General features: G+C 45.9%; 1 protein-coding gene and 1 long non-coding RNA gene across 3 annotated transcripts; one reads left to right on the plus strand and one right to left on the minus strand.

Moving 5' to 3' along the window:
• Nucleotides 1-5386: 5386 nt before the first annotated feature.
• On the minus strand, nucleotides 5387-13059 carry AHSG (alpha 2-HS glycoprotein). Of its 2 annotated transcripts, none has more exons than XM_032338255.1 (7): nucleotides 12746-13059; nucleotides 10270-10380; nucleotides 9806-9890; nucleotides 9297-9460; nucleotides 7909-8010; nucleotides 6679-6762; nucleotides 5387-6079 (listed from the first exon to the last, which is right to left on the minus strand). In XM_032338255.1, the coding sequence occupies exons 1-7, from the start codon at nucleotides 12956-12958 to the stop codon at nucleotides 5765-5767; spliced, it is 1074 nt and encodes a 357-aa protein (XP_032194146.1). In that variant the 5' UTR covers nucleotides 12959-13059; the 3' UTR covers nucleotides 5387-5764. The 2 variants fall into 2 exon arrangements, with proteins under 2 accessions (XP_032194146.1, XP_032194153.1); XM_032338262.1 differs by having other exon boundaries at nucleotides 5387-6064; nucleotides 12746-13054.
• LOC116587668 lies at nucleotides 8853-12228 on the plus strand. Its single transcript, XR_004284543.1, has 3 exons — nucleotides 8853-8944; nucleotides 11366-11543; nucleotides 11975-12228. It is a non-coding gene; the product is annotated as an uncharacterized LOC116587668 (long non-coding RNA).
• Nucleotides 13060-13786: the final 727 nt, after the last annotated feature.

Below are 13786 nucleotides of genomic sequence, written 5' to 3' on the forward strand. Positions count from 1 at the left end.
ACTACCTGGCCCTTGATAGAAGAAGTTTGCTAACCCCCATTCTAAACGGAAAAATAAAATAAAAATCTTGTTTATAAAATTAGTACACAAGCATTATAGAAACTTTAGAAAACACAGAAAAAGAATAAAGAAAAAACAACTCATTATTCCCTAACTTTGATACAATCACTATTAATATTTTGGTGTTTTTCTCTCTGTTATCTTGCAGTTTTCATGCCTGAGTGTGTGTCAATATGAGTATGCCTATATACAAAATTAGGATCATAATTTTAAAACCTGCCTTGTGATTTCAAAATATATGAATATTTTCCTATAAGAATTGTTATGTTTTTGTAACATGATTTTAAATTTCTGTGTAGTGGTCTCAATGGAATGGATGTAACAAAGTTTAGTCAGTCATCATTACAGAAATTTATGATGTTTACAATTTTTGGTCTTTTAAATAGTGCTGTAATAAACACTGTGAACATTCTCAGCTCTAGAAGCTCTAGAAGACCACAAAGAGAAGGGTTAGAGTGACTACATACTGAATGGACATCTTGTGTTTTCTCTCTCTCTATATATATATATACACACACACACATACATATAAAAACATACATATATATGTATATATATAGTGAGAAGAATGCTAGTAAGTCAACATGGTATTTCACATATTCCCAGTGATCCTTGAGGTGGTGAGGGCCTCGGTAGGGGGTGGGAAAAGGGCTGGAGGCAGGAGGAGCAGTATATGTTAGCACCAGCAATATTTTATGAAAGCAATTAACTGGGAAACAATGTTAAGAGTGCTATTTTTTTTTAAGATTTTATTTATTTGACAGAGAAAGACACAACGAGAGAGGGAACACAAGCAGGGGGAATGGGAGAGGGAGAAGCAGGCTTCCCACCAACCAGGGAGCCCGATGTAGGGCTCCATTCCAGGATCCTGGGATCATGACCTGAGTTGAAGACAGACGCTTAAAGACTGAGCCACCCAGGCACCCGTAAGAGTGCTATATTATATAGGTTACATATTCTTGCTTTAAATCTTAAAGACTAAAGGGATAGAATTTACCTTGTGATGAATAAAATTTTAATTGTTGGGCAACTGGGTATCAGGAACCAAAATGGGAAAGATGCAGGGATGGGGGTCAGTTTGCAAGAGAAACGGACCAGTTGCGGTTTGCACATACCAGATAGTTATATCTTATGATAGTGACATGGCATGATTTTGAATTATGCAAATTTTAAATAGTTGGATATTAAAATAGTAATGAAGTCTCACCCTACACACAAAATCAGAAGCAACTTGAATTCTCCAAATGTTAAAAATTAGCCAAAGATTGGGACACCTGTGTGGCTCAGTCTGTTAACTGTCTGACTCTGGATTTCAGCTCAGGTGATGATCTCAGGGCCATGAGATCAAGCCTCGCATCAGGCTCTGTACTGTCATGAAGGCTGCTTAAAATTCTGTTTCTCCCTCTTCCTCTGGCCACCTCTCTACCCTCCCATCCCGGTTCACACATGTACACACTCTATCTCAAAAAAAAATTTTTTTAAGATTAAAAAAAAATAGCCAAAGATCGAGTATTTTTTAAGTGAGTACTTGTAAGCCTTACTTATGACATTGTCACATGATTGTCCCATGGAAGAGAAATACCCAGAATCCTTTGTCAATATCGTGAGAACCACAGTTTTTTGCATGAGCAGCAAAATTCTGATGATCGATTTTTATGACCCTGCTATTCAATTATTCTAATGTTCAATGTTATCATAGTTGCAAATACTAGAATCATCCTAAGAGTCACCAAATATTGTTAATTTGTGGTGGTGGTACAAGTACTAAAAAAACCACTTGAAATTCAACAACCTTGGAACATGAGTTAGATGTGATTTAAATGTCACTAAGAAGGCAAGTAAGTGAGACACTTGCAATGCTATTAATTTAGGAGAAAGCATTCTGCAAAATTTTAAAGAATATGCTGAGAAAATACAGAGCAGCATTAATGCAAAAAAAAAAAATGTGTTATAAGAGCAGGAGACCTAACAGCTCCACAACTCATCCTCTCTAATTTATGTTTATTCTTGTGAAGACATTTTTCTAGAATATGCACATTTTGAATAATGCTGAGTCTTCAGGTATGCCTCTCTTAGATAAAATAAATCACATAGGAGGTTGTTCTACATAAATTCAAGTGAGGAAATCCTGGAGACATTTGGAAATGCGATGTTGGAATTCAAAAAAGGGGCCCAAACTGGAGGTGTAAAGTTGGATGTTATTCGTGCAAGGCTGAGAGTTTAAATCATGAGACCTGCTAAAGAGAAAGTACACATTCAAGAGAAGGTCAAGAATACAATCCTCTGAAGCCACCAAAGTCAGAAGACAGGAAGCAGAGAGGGAGGACACTTACTGAGAACCTAGAACCTAGAATCTACAGAAGCTGTGTCCAGAAGGTTCCAAGCCTATACTTCTAGCATCTCATCGAATCCTGCAGTCGCCCTGCCAGACTGCTCCCTGCACCTGGTTGTAGAATGAGGGCAGTGAGAAGTGAAGTGAGAGCTGAAGCAGCTTGGCCCAGGTCACTCAGGTCTGTCAGATTCACTGTTTCTTTGAGAGGCATGAGATCGAGGAATGGGTAAGGCTGATGGAAAAATCAACTGCAGGGGTGCCAGGGGGGCTCAGTCAGTTAAGCAGCCAACTCTTGATTTCACCTCAGGTCATGATCTCAGTGTCCTGGGATGGAGTCCCACGTCAGGTTCCACGCTCAGTGAGGAGTCTGCTTGAGATTCTCTCTCTCCCTCTCTTTCTACCCCTCCCCTGCTCGAGCCCATGCTCTCTCTCTAAAATAAGTAAATCAATCTTTAAAGAAAAGAAAAGAAAAGAAGAGAAAAGAAAAGAAAAGAAAAGAAAAGAAAAGAAAAGAAAAGAAAAGAAAAGAAAAATCAAATGCACAATTTGAGGACAGAGAGGAGGGAGGGTGAGAAAACTCAAATGAAATGAACCAAGGCCCTCTTCCTCCGTGAATGGCACCACTACCTACCCAATCTGCAAAGCCATAAATCCAGGAGTTACCTTTTACTTCCCTCTTTCTCACCTCCACGTCAAACCCATCAGGAGCTCCTAGGATTTCCACCTGAAAATTATATCCTGGCTTCACCATGTCTCCTGCCCACCACCTTACCCTGAAGTACACCCTTCTCCCTCCCCTAGAAAGCTCTAGTCTTTCTTCCTATCCCAGCTTTCACCCATTTTCCCTACAACAAACAACAGATAAATGCTATTGATATTTGGGGCATTAGCTAATCATTATTAATTGTTGGGGTTTCCTTATGAGGCTGACCTGTCCATTTCAGAGTGTGTGGCATCCTTGGCCTCTGTCCAGTAGCCCCCCAAGTTAGCGCCTCTGCTCACTTTCCAATGTCCCTCTGGGGGAAAGGTGATACTGTTCAGCCGCACCTCACTCATTCCCAGATTGAGATCCACAGAGGCTGATCTTTTAACATAAATCAGATTATGTCACTGACCTGCTTACAATCTTTAGTGGTTCCCCATTTCACTGAGAATAACACCCAATTATTTCTGGGGACTGCAAAGCTGTTCATGACCTGGCCCCATGTACTGCTTCAACCTCATCTTCTAGAACTCTCCTTCTTCTCCTCTTACCTGCTTTGGCCCAGCTTCCTTTCTCATCCTTGGCCACATCAACCTATTTCCTGTCTCTAGGCTTTGTGCCTGCTGGTTCCCTGGAATAGCTCCTCCTTTCACTCTTCTGGATTGGCCCTTCTCTCCTTCTTTAGGCTTAGGCACTATGCTGATATAGGTGTGAGGCTGCCAGTAGCCATCCTGGCTAAGACTGAAGTCAGGCCTTGCTGAGAGTTGGAGATGGGTGTGAGATGATATCTTTTGAACCCCTAGATCCAGCTGTGCCTTAGGTAGGACTCATCCATTTGACTTCCCAGTACCCAAAGCAGTAACATTCCCTTTTTACTTATGTTGGGTTGAGTATCTACCACCTGCCCTCGAAAACACTCAGACTGATACTCCATGTGTTCATGGAAACACCTGTATGTATGTAGCAAAGGTGGAAAGGGTCTCTTTCAGTACTAGGTGAAAGTTGCCTTTTCAGGATCCTCTTTTGAGCTTCCTTAAGGAAGGACAAGAGTTGCTCAAACCCTCCTGTTCCCAGCTCTCAGCTAAATGATCTCTCCCAGCATCCTGCCCCATCATCTCCTCTTGCTTCTTCCATCTCTTCCCACCTTTTGCCCTAAATATGCTTAAAAATCCTCTTTCTGGAAAAGGAAATCTTCCCTGGACCCAGTTTTCCTTTTAGATTACATCCTATCTCTCCCACTCCTCACCATCAAACTGCTTGAAAGAGGAGAATGCATGAGCCCCTCCATTTCCTCATTACGCACTACCATTTAACCCCCTGCAAGTAGCTTTTATACTCATGCTCCCAGCGAAACTGCATCTGCCATGACCTCCAAACCTGTCAACTAATCTGTGGAATTTTCCTCTTTCTCTTTGCTCCTTCTGCAGCATTTAGGTCACCCGACCATGCCTTTCTTGTCTTCCCTGGCTTCTGAGATGCCTAGTGGTTTTCCTACCTTCCTGGTCATTCCTTCTGGTTACTGGAATATTGGCAAAATCTCTAGGAGACAGTAATAAGGTATCAACACTTGATCTGGTTTCCTTGGTTCAAGTGAACCCACTCAACTGGTTGTTAGTCCCACCTCTTTAAAATTCTGTCTGAAAGGGCCTATACTTTAGATTACTCAGAACAACTTAATGCTAGGAGGCAAGTAAATGAAATTGTCTGGACATCATTCTATCCTAGGAACTGTTTATTCCTTCATGCTATCTGAGCACGTGGATAGTACATACAAATGTCCACTGGATTTACCTATCCAAGTATCCCTCCTCTGTTCATAGTAGAAAACCAGAGCTTTGAGGTGTTAAAATGGATTGGCTAGAAAGACCAATCCTCTATCATGAGAGGAAGTGTATACAATACAATCAACAGTTATTTTAAACAGAAGTAATGAAGAGATATCATTAAAGTGAAGCTCCTGTGTTAATTATCAAGACCCATGCCCCTTTACCTGGATGTTGGGGAAAACCAATGGTTGGTTTGTACAAAGTTCAGGCACTGTGTCATCCTTTAGCAGTATTTTCTGACTCTCATGAAATGAAAAGAATGATTTTCTCATAAAGAAATGGGCTCATTCCATGGCTTGTGAGAAGATCCTGGTCTCATTTTTTCCTGTGCATAACAATATAAGCTGATTTTTGTTCCATTTTATTTCTATTTTCACTTAGATTTTGCTTAGGGATATTTGTGATATGGTTATTTTGAAGGTAGATCACATGTGAGCTTGGAGAGAAGAAGCAATCATATCCACATTTCAGCTTAGAACCTTCTTTATTAAGGAAGGTCCTTCAGTCACTTTTATTAACCAGAATATATGATGTTGGCAAGAGCACCTTTCAAAGTCCCATTCCAGGTGTTTTTGTGGGGTCAAAGAAGCAGAGAGCACAATGGTGGTGACTTAGCATCTAAACAATGACCATCAAGTTGCCAACCTTGTACCTTCTGGGAGACCTAACATTGCCTCTCTGCTTCTATCCCTGAAGAATGAAAAGTTGGGACTGAAGACTTGATATCAGTCTGGACCTGTATAGCACCTGCTTTGATAGTAAACAACCCCCCCCCCCACCCAGACTTGGACAAAATGGCGGCTATCTGTTCCTGGGCCAAACCTTCTCATCTCTGACCTACATCTAGACCTTGAAGTATCTGATTCTCCCTGGGCAAGGATGGACCAACGGACCAGCAGCAACAGCAACGTTGGGCTGCACCACCTTGGGCGCTTTCCCCACATGGAATGCTTCTCCTGAGGCGGACTCCACAGAAGCCACACCAGCGAAGGCATGCCGCAGGTCGTAGTGTGCCCGGTGCCCTGGCAGGGGTGCCTCAGGAAGTGCCACCACCACGGGTCCCACCAGCAGGGGGTCTGCCGGCAGGTTGGCCGGGGAAGGCGCAGGCACCGCTGGATCTGCCACTGCATCGCCTGGTTGGGGCTGTGGGGGCAAAGGCTGGAGAGAGGATCATGTCCAACTTAGCTACCTTTCTCCTCACCAGCAAGGCCACACATGCTTCTGGGTGGAATCCCAGCCAATTCTCTCCCAGTAATAATTTCTACTAGCAAGAAATCTGGCAAAAAAAAAAAACTACCTGGGTGCAAAGGATTGTCATCAGAGGCAGGACTGCCCTGTGGTAGCCCCTTTCTCACCAGCTGTCATGGGATCGGTGGACTTACACATATATCCCACAAGAAAAAGCACCCCGCCTTACAGCTTCTACTATAGCCACAGGGGGGCTCCTGGGCAGATCTGGCCACCTGAGCAACTCAGAATCCCACCCCCCCACCCCACCCCCGCCCCTGCTCATAGAAAGATGGACTTGTCAGCCTCGCACGAGCATTGACTCTGTCCAGCAGCCACTAGTTCGCGGGAGGGGAAGGCATGGCGGAAGTAACCTTTCATTTGTTGATGATCCCATATGCCCAGAGCTATTTAGGCTATCGGTCTCAGAAGGACAGGGCACAAATGCCCTGTCCTTACGAACACTGCGTCCATGTTAAAGGATTACTGTGTTCTGAGGATGGAGGCAAATATAATCACTATGTTCTTACCTGGGTTTGGAACACGGTGCAGGTCACGGCCACATCTTCCCCACCAACCTTCTCCGTGAGTGTTGCCTTACAGAACCCATATTGCTGCCCACAGAAAGAGAAGAGTTATCTGAACTGGTTTAAAGAGTGGATTTTCTCCCCCAGTTTCACTGATACTCCACGTCCAAGGCGAAAAACTTCAATTCTTATTTCCTTAAAAAAATTTTCTCCTAAAGTTTCTAGTTTCTGCTTATAGAAGATATACAATATGTAATTCTAAATAGAAGGCAGAAATTACAGGTATGCTTTGAGACTGTAAGAGATTACCCATAAGAGGTGCCTGGGTAGCGCAATTGGGTAAGTGGCCGACTCCTGGTTTTGGCTCAGGTTGTGATCTCAGAGTCATGGGATCGAGCCCCTCATCGGGCTCCAAGCTGAGTGCAGAGTCTGCTTGAGATTCTCTCCCTTTCCTTCCCCCTCCCCTTCCTGTGCTCTCTCCCGCTCTCTAAAAATAAATAAATAAATCTTTTTTAAAAAGAAACAGATTGAAAAAATAAATTAATTAATTTAAAAAGATTGTCATTCATCCCAGAAATTGTGGTGACCCAGGAAAACTTGTTAACATGTATTTTTTTATTTTTAAACATATTACAAATTATTTAAAAATTGGGATCATTGTGGCTATATCATTTCATACCCTGTGTTTTTCACTCACTATAATATGATAACATTTTCTTATATCACTCATTATTCTTTCAAAACATAATTTTTAGGGTCTGTATGATTTTCTGTTTATTAATGTACTATATTTTAGTTCAAAGACCTCTCTTTTGGGTCATTTTGAATTCATGATAAATCACCTCATTAGATATATTTCTGTCGAACATCTCTGTTCTTTAGACTAGATTCCTAGAAGTAGACATTATGGTATCAAGGATTTCAAAGATTTCATCTTAGAAGTGTGTCTAGAAAATCTACAACACCCTCCTGGCAACCGTGTATGACTTGGCCTAATTAGGAAATAGCCTCTGTCTTTCTCTGAACTCCAAGGGTCTCCAGTGGGGAGATGACGTGGTGACAGCTCTTAAGTGCGGAGGTGACACCACAGAGGAAGGTCTGGCATAACCCAGCCCCACGGGGAGTGGTATTTTTCACTGTTCTCTCTCCTCTGAAGCCCCAGGATACTAACTTGCTGTAAGGGCACTCTGTTCTATGGCCAGTTTTGCCGTCCCCACGGCCTGGCCTACTCACCTTCTCTGCCAGCAGGTTGCACTTGGCTGGATCCGTGACGTCTTTAGCAGCACAGTCCGTGGCAGCCACGGCAAACTCCACATATGTAGACTGTGGAAGAGGCTGAGGAGGATAAAGAAAAATTCTAATGATGCAACATGACTTCATCTGGAAAGGCAGGGAAGGAGAGGCTGGAGGGGAGGAGCAAAGGCACTGGGGTTGCTCACTCTGGGGGGCCCCATTCTTTTAGAACACACCAAGTGGCCAGGAAACATGGTGTCAGTGGCCACCACAGGTCAGTCATTGGGGATCTGTGTTCTGAAGTGCTTGTATACAGAAGGGAAGGAGGTAAAGGTATCACCGCCCATCATTCAGGACAGAGACGAGTTTCGAGAGCGCCCACTTCAACTGACCTGAGTGGGAACCCAGGGCCCTCCCTCCCCTGAACTTTCCACTTTTTAAAAAATTTAAAAATTTTTCATCTATTTAACATACAGTGTAATATTAATTTCAGGTGTACAATCTAGTGATTCATGGCCTTCCCTCTTGGGGCTGCAGTTTGAGTCCCAAGGTTCAGGTTACTCCAAGATGGCGGCGGGCAAGTGAAGAGATTAATACCTCTCCCCCCTATCCTATCACAGACAGCGGGATCCAACAAAAAGTCTAAAGAAAAGTAGAGAAGAAGCTTGTGCTTTCCTTCCTTGTAGTATCCGAATGCTTACAATAAAATATCTGTTATTTGGCGACGTCTGGGGTGGGGGTTTCTGAGAATCACACATTCTGGTTCATCAGAATCATCACTTACACCTGGAATGCATTTCTAAGCATGCCGTGGCTAGTATCTAGGAGACGCGTTCTCTTAAATACCAAAATTCTGTTGCAATCAATGTGCTAAATAATCCACTCTACAACTGAATTTTTGGCCCAGTGATTCAAAAGGCACTTTCGGATCCTGCCACCACACGCCCATCCGTGTAAGCAGGCTCACGCCTTCGTAATTACCAATTTTGAAAGTGCTCACGGTCAGTGGTGATGCGGGACAACCTTGTGCTAACCCGTGAGTTCACAGCCCGTGCTTCTGGATAATGCCGGAACTCCCACGTGCGGCACAGCAAGCCCCGGTGGTATCTAGAGTTGGGGAGCCCGGGACAGGCAGTGGCTGGTTGTTTTATGTTAGGGTGCTCCGCATGGGTGAGGTGCTGAGGGGTCTTTCCAGATCCTTGGGACACTCGGTGTCCTCATACCGCTCATACCCCTAAGGACCCTATCTTTCCTTTTTCTCCCACCACCCGCCCTGCCTTCCTGTCGCTGCCCCTGCACCTGCTCTGTCCCCCACAGCTGTCCTACTACCTACATTCCTGCAGTGCCACCAAATTGCCCAAAGGTCTGTCCAGGGGTCTTAGTCTTACCACAAATTGAGCCCGGGAGATCTCCACAAGCTGAAAATAGGAGCCATTACTCTGAGTGTTGAAGGCAGTCAGCGCGACGTCCACGGCGTGCACTACCTTGGTGTCGTTAAGCGGGGCCAGCAAGGGGCAGTCTGGGCACAGCCTGAGCACGTCCTCGGCGGAGTCTGCACACCGGGAAGAAACGAGGGTGGGCTGTAATTCTTTGTGGCCTTCACCCTGGCCTTGCTTATTTTGAAAGGCCTAGGACATGCCCCAGGTGGCTTCAGCTGCTTTCTCTGCTCCGGTCCTGCCGACATTTCTGCAGGACCCCCTCTCATCAAGGGGAATTTCACCTCCGAGGAGGACAGCTCCTTAAAAAAACCGTTTTACAGTTGCAGGTCCCAGGAAATTGGGCTCCTTCTTTTCCTCACCAACAAAGTGGCTAAAACCGCTTACACTGAAAAACAATTCAGGTCCCTTCCTCACTCTCTCTGCAAGGTAAAAGTAAGAATCATAATAATTATCTCTACCTGGACTGGAATCGCATTTTGCAAACAACACGGAAAACTGGCCATCCTGTTTCAGCACCCGTAAATCGCAGTCCCCTTCCACGGCCTGGAGAAATAAACCCACAGTGAGGGCTGGAGTGGGTCGGGGGGGACAGGGGGGACTGGCCTTTCATTTATCATGAGGAGTCCGGGGGTGGGGGGGGTGGTCCCTCAGGCATATTGTCAGAGATGAGCCTCATGAAATCACCTTCACCCGAGTGGTATTGAAACGTGATGCTCTCTGGTTTCAGAAAGGGCTCTAAGAAAGTTGAACTGTTGTAAAAATCTGCCACAGGGAAGGCAGCATCCAATGGCAGTTTTAGCCACTGCACACCAGCTAGCCATGAAGGGAGACTGGCAAGCTGGGTGAAATGGGCCTGTGCTTTGCTGAACCAGCAGGGAACCAGATCGGCACCACCTGCGGTCACCCGAGGAGGGGCACTCACGTGCTCCGTCAGCTGCCTCACAGTGCAGTTGGCCAGAGGGGTGGGGTCCAGGACGTGGCAGGTGGTTTCCAGCGTGTCTATTTCAAGCTCAAACACCTCTCCCATTGGCCGCTGTGGAGACACAGAATGAAGCAGTGAGCAGCCTATTCCTCGGATGCCGCAGAGTGGGCCAAAGTGTGAGCCCTTGGGCTTGAAGTTAGCCCTGTTGGAGAGGTGAGGGGAAAGTCATTCCTGTTAGTGGGCACCTCCCCCAGCTCTGCCCTGGCCCATGGGCGATGGCCAGGGCTTTTCTCGTCTTCTCCTGTTTGCTGGGCAAGCTTTTCGATGGTTGTTTGCAAGGAAGAAAGGGCCATGGTCTTGGGCAGGTCATCACTCTGAGCTCTATTTGGAAGCTAAAAATGAGTGTTGATACTCACTTAATTTTTTTTTTTTAAATTTTATTCATTTATTTGACAGAGAGAGATCACAAGTAGGCAGAGAGGCAGACAGAGAGAGAGGGGGAAGCAGGCTCCCCGCTGAGCAGAGAGCCCGATGTGGGGCTCGATCCCAGGACCCTGAGATCATGACCTGAGCCGAAGGCAGAGGCTTTAACCCACTGAGCCACCCAGGTGCCCGATACTCACTTAATTTTTAAGATTTCACCCTTCAAGTACTCCTTTGCAAAAATCAGCTTTGGATTTTTTTTTTCATTCAAGTGGCAAAGTAGGGTGCCATAGGATAATATCTTAGTGTCTCTTCTTCTTCCTCCTTCCTCTACTTCTTTCTGCCTTCCTTATCATCATCTACTTTCCCTCCTTCCCCATTTTCTTTTCCTTCCTAAGGGAAAAGTTGTCCTTGGCTTTTTGTCTTTGGGTAGATGCCTGAATGCAAAGTTGCTGCTCTCTACTGGCCCCTGCTGGGGAGGAGGAGGCAGAGCGAGCCTCCTTCAGAGATGGAGCTGAAACTGAAGTCACTAGTTGGTAAATCCTTGGAGGTGTTTTTGCAGGTTCATCTGTTTCTGTATCTTTTCTCCAAAGCCTGGAAAATGCAGAAGGTACAAGTATGCTTTTTTTTTTTTTCCTCCCTTTTAGTTCAGCTCTGCTTGCCCTTCATTTAGGTTCTGCCTGCGTCACTAGTACCTGAACCTCCTCTCCGGGAGGAAGCTGTTTTATGATGTCTGCACATAACTGCCCAAGTTAAACCCTGAAAACACACACGGCTGCAGTGACTAGGAGCCAGGTACTCCTGGGATTCTCAAGAAATGTACCTTTCAAGTTCTGTCGTGAGTGAAAATGGTAATGTCCGTTCATGACTCTCCCTCGAATATGCACGCTGTGTGCCCCTCCCCCACTGAATTAATAGGCGATTCCTCCAAATCCCCCTGCCCTACAGTATGGTTACAGCACTTTTAAAATCCATCCTGATTTCACATATTTTTTCCCATTGTGAGATCAGGTGTTAGTCTAGACATCCCGATGTTTACCTGATTCTCCCTTCTGGATTATAAATTTCTTGTGGGTGCTATGTCTTTCTCTCTTTTATATTAGGTTGAACCATTAAAATGGCTATATTTGACTGCCTTGAATACACAAAAATAGTAATTTCAGATGGTTCCGCTTAATATTTCTCATGGCACCTGCCACAGTTCTTACCCATGGAAGGCTTGTAACCAATGTTGGCTGAAAGAATTACCCCTCATGGGATATAAAACTGAATCTCAAAACAGGCAGAAGACATCCACCTTTTCTTCACTGCTCCGGATCTCTCAACTGACCTCCAAGGCATATTTTCCAGCTCAATCTTTATCATCATTGGCTTCAGACTGCAGTGGTTACTTGTGTAGTGTGTGAAGAGGTAAACCCCATTCCTGCTGACATTTCTTTCTGGGATGAAGGTCTCTTTCTTTGGGAGGTAACTTGTGTAGAGAAGAAACATGGATCTAGAATCAAATCCCAAACCTATGCCTCCAAATTATAGATCTAGAACAACAACAAAATACCCTAGTATGTCAGAGGCTCGGTTTCTTCTCATGTCAGACAAGGACGGTGCATACAATACAGGACTGGGGGATGGGAGGGGTCCAGGAGATGGTGTGTGTGGAGTGGCCTGGCACGGAGCAGTTGATCGTCAAATGTTAGTTCCATTCCCTCTCAGTCTTCATCCAGAGAAAGAGAAGCAAAGAAAGAGAAGTGAGTTCCTGTCAGCTAGAACCCTGTATCTTGTGCATACGGTTTTTCTATCAAGACATGCTTTCTACCTGTGATGTTCAAAATATCATTCGAAGCCTTTTCTTGTCTCACCCATCTCCTCACCCCTGTCTAGCACCGTCCTGAGACCCATGACTGCAGCCCAGAAGGCCTCCTCTCTGTTCCCCCTCCCCCTTGCTCCCTCCCTCACTCCTGGGAAGAAACCAGAGAGTTTCCCCCTCTGTGGGCTCCTCTTGCTGGGAGATGGGACCTTGGAGGCACCTGGCAGAGCTCCACACACGGTGACTTACCCGAGGCCACACTCTGACTTTGTCAATCTGGTTCAAGGTGTGCTTATAGCCTCGAAGCACGCGGTTGTTGATATAGTCCACAGCCGCCAGGGCTGCTTGCTCTGTTTCTGGGTCATCACAGTTGGGTTCTCTGTAAGCCAGAGCTGTCCCAACGGGGACAGAGCGGCAACCCCAGAGTTGAGCAAGGCAAAGGAGCAGGGTGAGGGTCCTCATGGCTGTTCTGGAGGGGCCCTAACAGTTGGCCAGATGGCTTGAAGCTCCAGGAACCAACCTAGGTGCTCTGCTCCAAAAAGTAGGCCGGGGGAGCACTGAGGGCTTTATTTATCTGTTGGAGCCTGCTGGAGGAGTTGCATAAGGACGTGGGATGATTTCTGTTCTGGTTCCAAGTAAACCCCTGCAAACATCAGCTCTGGAAAAGCAAACAAGTTAGGACATCACTGGTCCCCCAGAAATCTGCCAAAGTCAATGCTGCTGGGGGCAGGCGGAAGGGGAGTGTTGTGGAGATGCTCCAAAGTCTTGGAACATGGAGGGGATGAGGTGTGCACCAAGGCGAAGAGGGGCACAGCCAGCCCTGAGGGAGCGCCCCCTTCTGGGAGCAGAGCATGCCATGGGGTCTGGAAGGGGAAAGTGGGGATAGGTAGCAATTTGATAAAATCCTCTGTCAGAATGATCTTCTCCTGGAGGGAAAACAAGGCCCGCAGATGTAGCAAGGATACAGATGGTCTAGAGCAAGCAGGAAGAGCTCTGGGAGATGCTAAGATCTTGGGTAAGAGCCTTGGAGAAAAGAAGGAAAGAAGAGAGAGATTTCTGCCTGAAGTGTGGAACAGGGGTGAGAGGAGGAGTTCCCCGCGGCAGGGCTGGGTGGGCTGCTCTGCTCCCTCGGACCGCACGGCCAGGCCCCTGCACAGAGGCGCACTGACCTGGGTCTCCTGGGTGGCTGGGTGTGGTCAGTGCCCCCCACCAGTGCAGCAGAGGGGGGCCCTGGTCCAACAGCCACTCCCTTGGCAAAGCTCTGAGTTCGAATCCTTCACTACAGGCTGA

The sequence above is a fragment of the Mustela erminea genome, chromosome 1, assembly GCF_009829155.1.
Source record: "Mustela erminea isolate mMusErm1 chromosome 1, mMusErm1.Pri, whole genome shotgun sequence".
NCBI classification, from domain to species: Eukaryota; Metazoa; Chordata; class Mammalia; order Carnivora; family Mustelidae; genus Mustela; species Mustela erminea.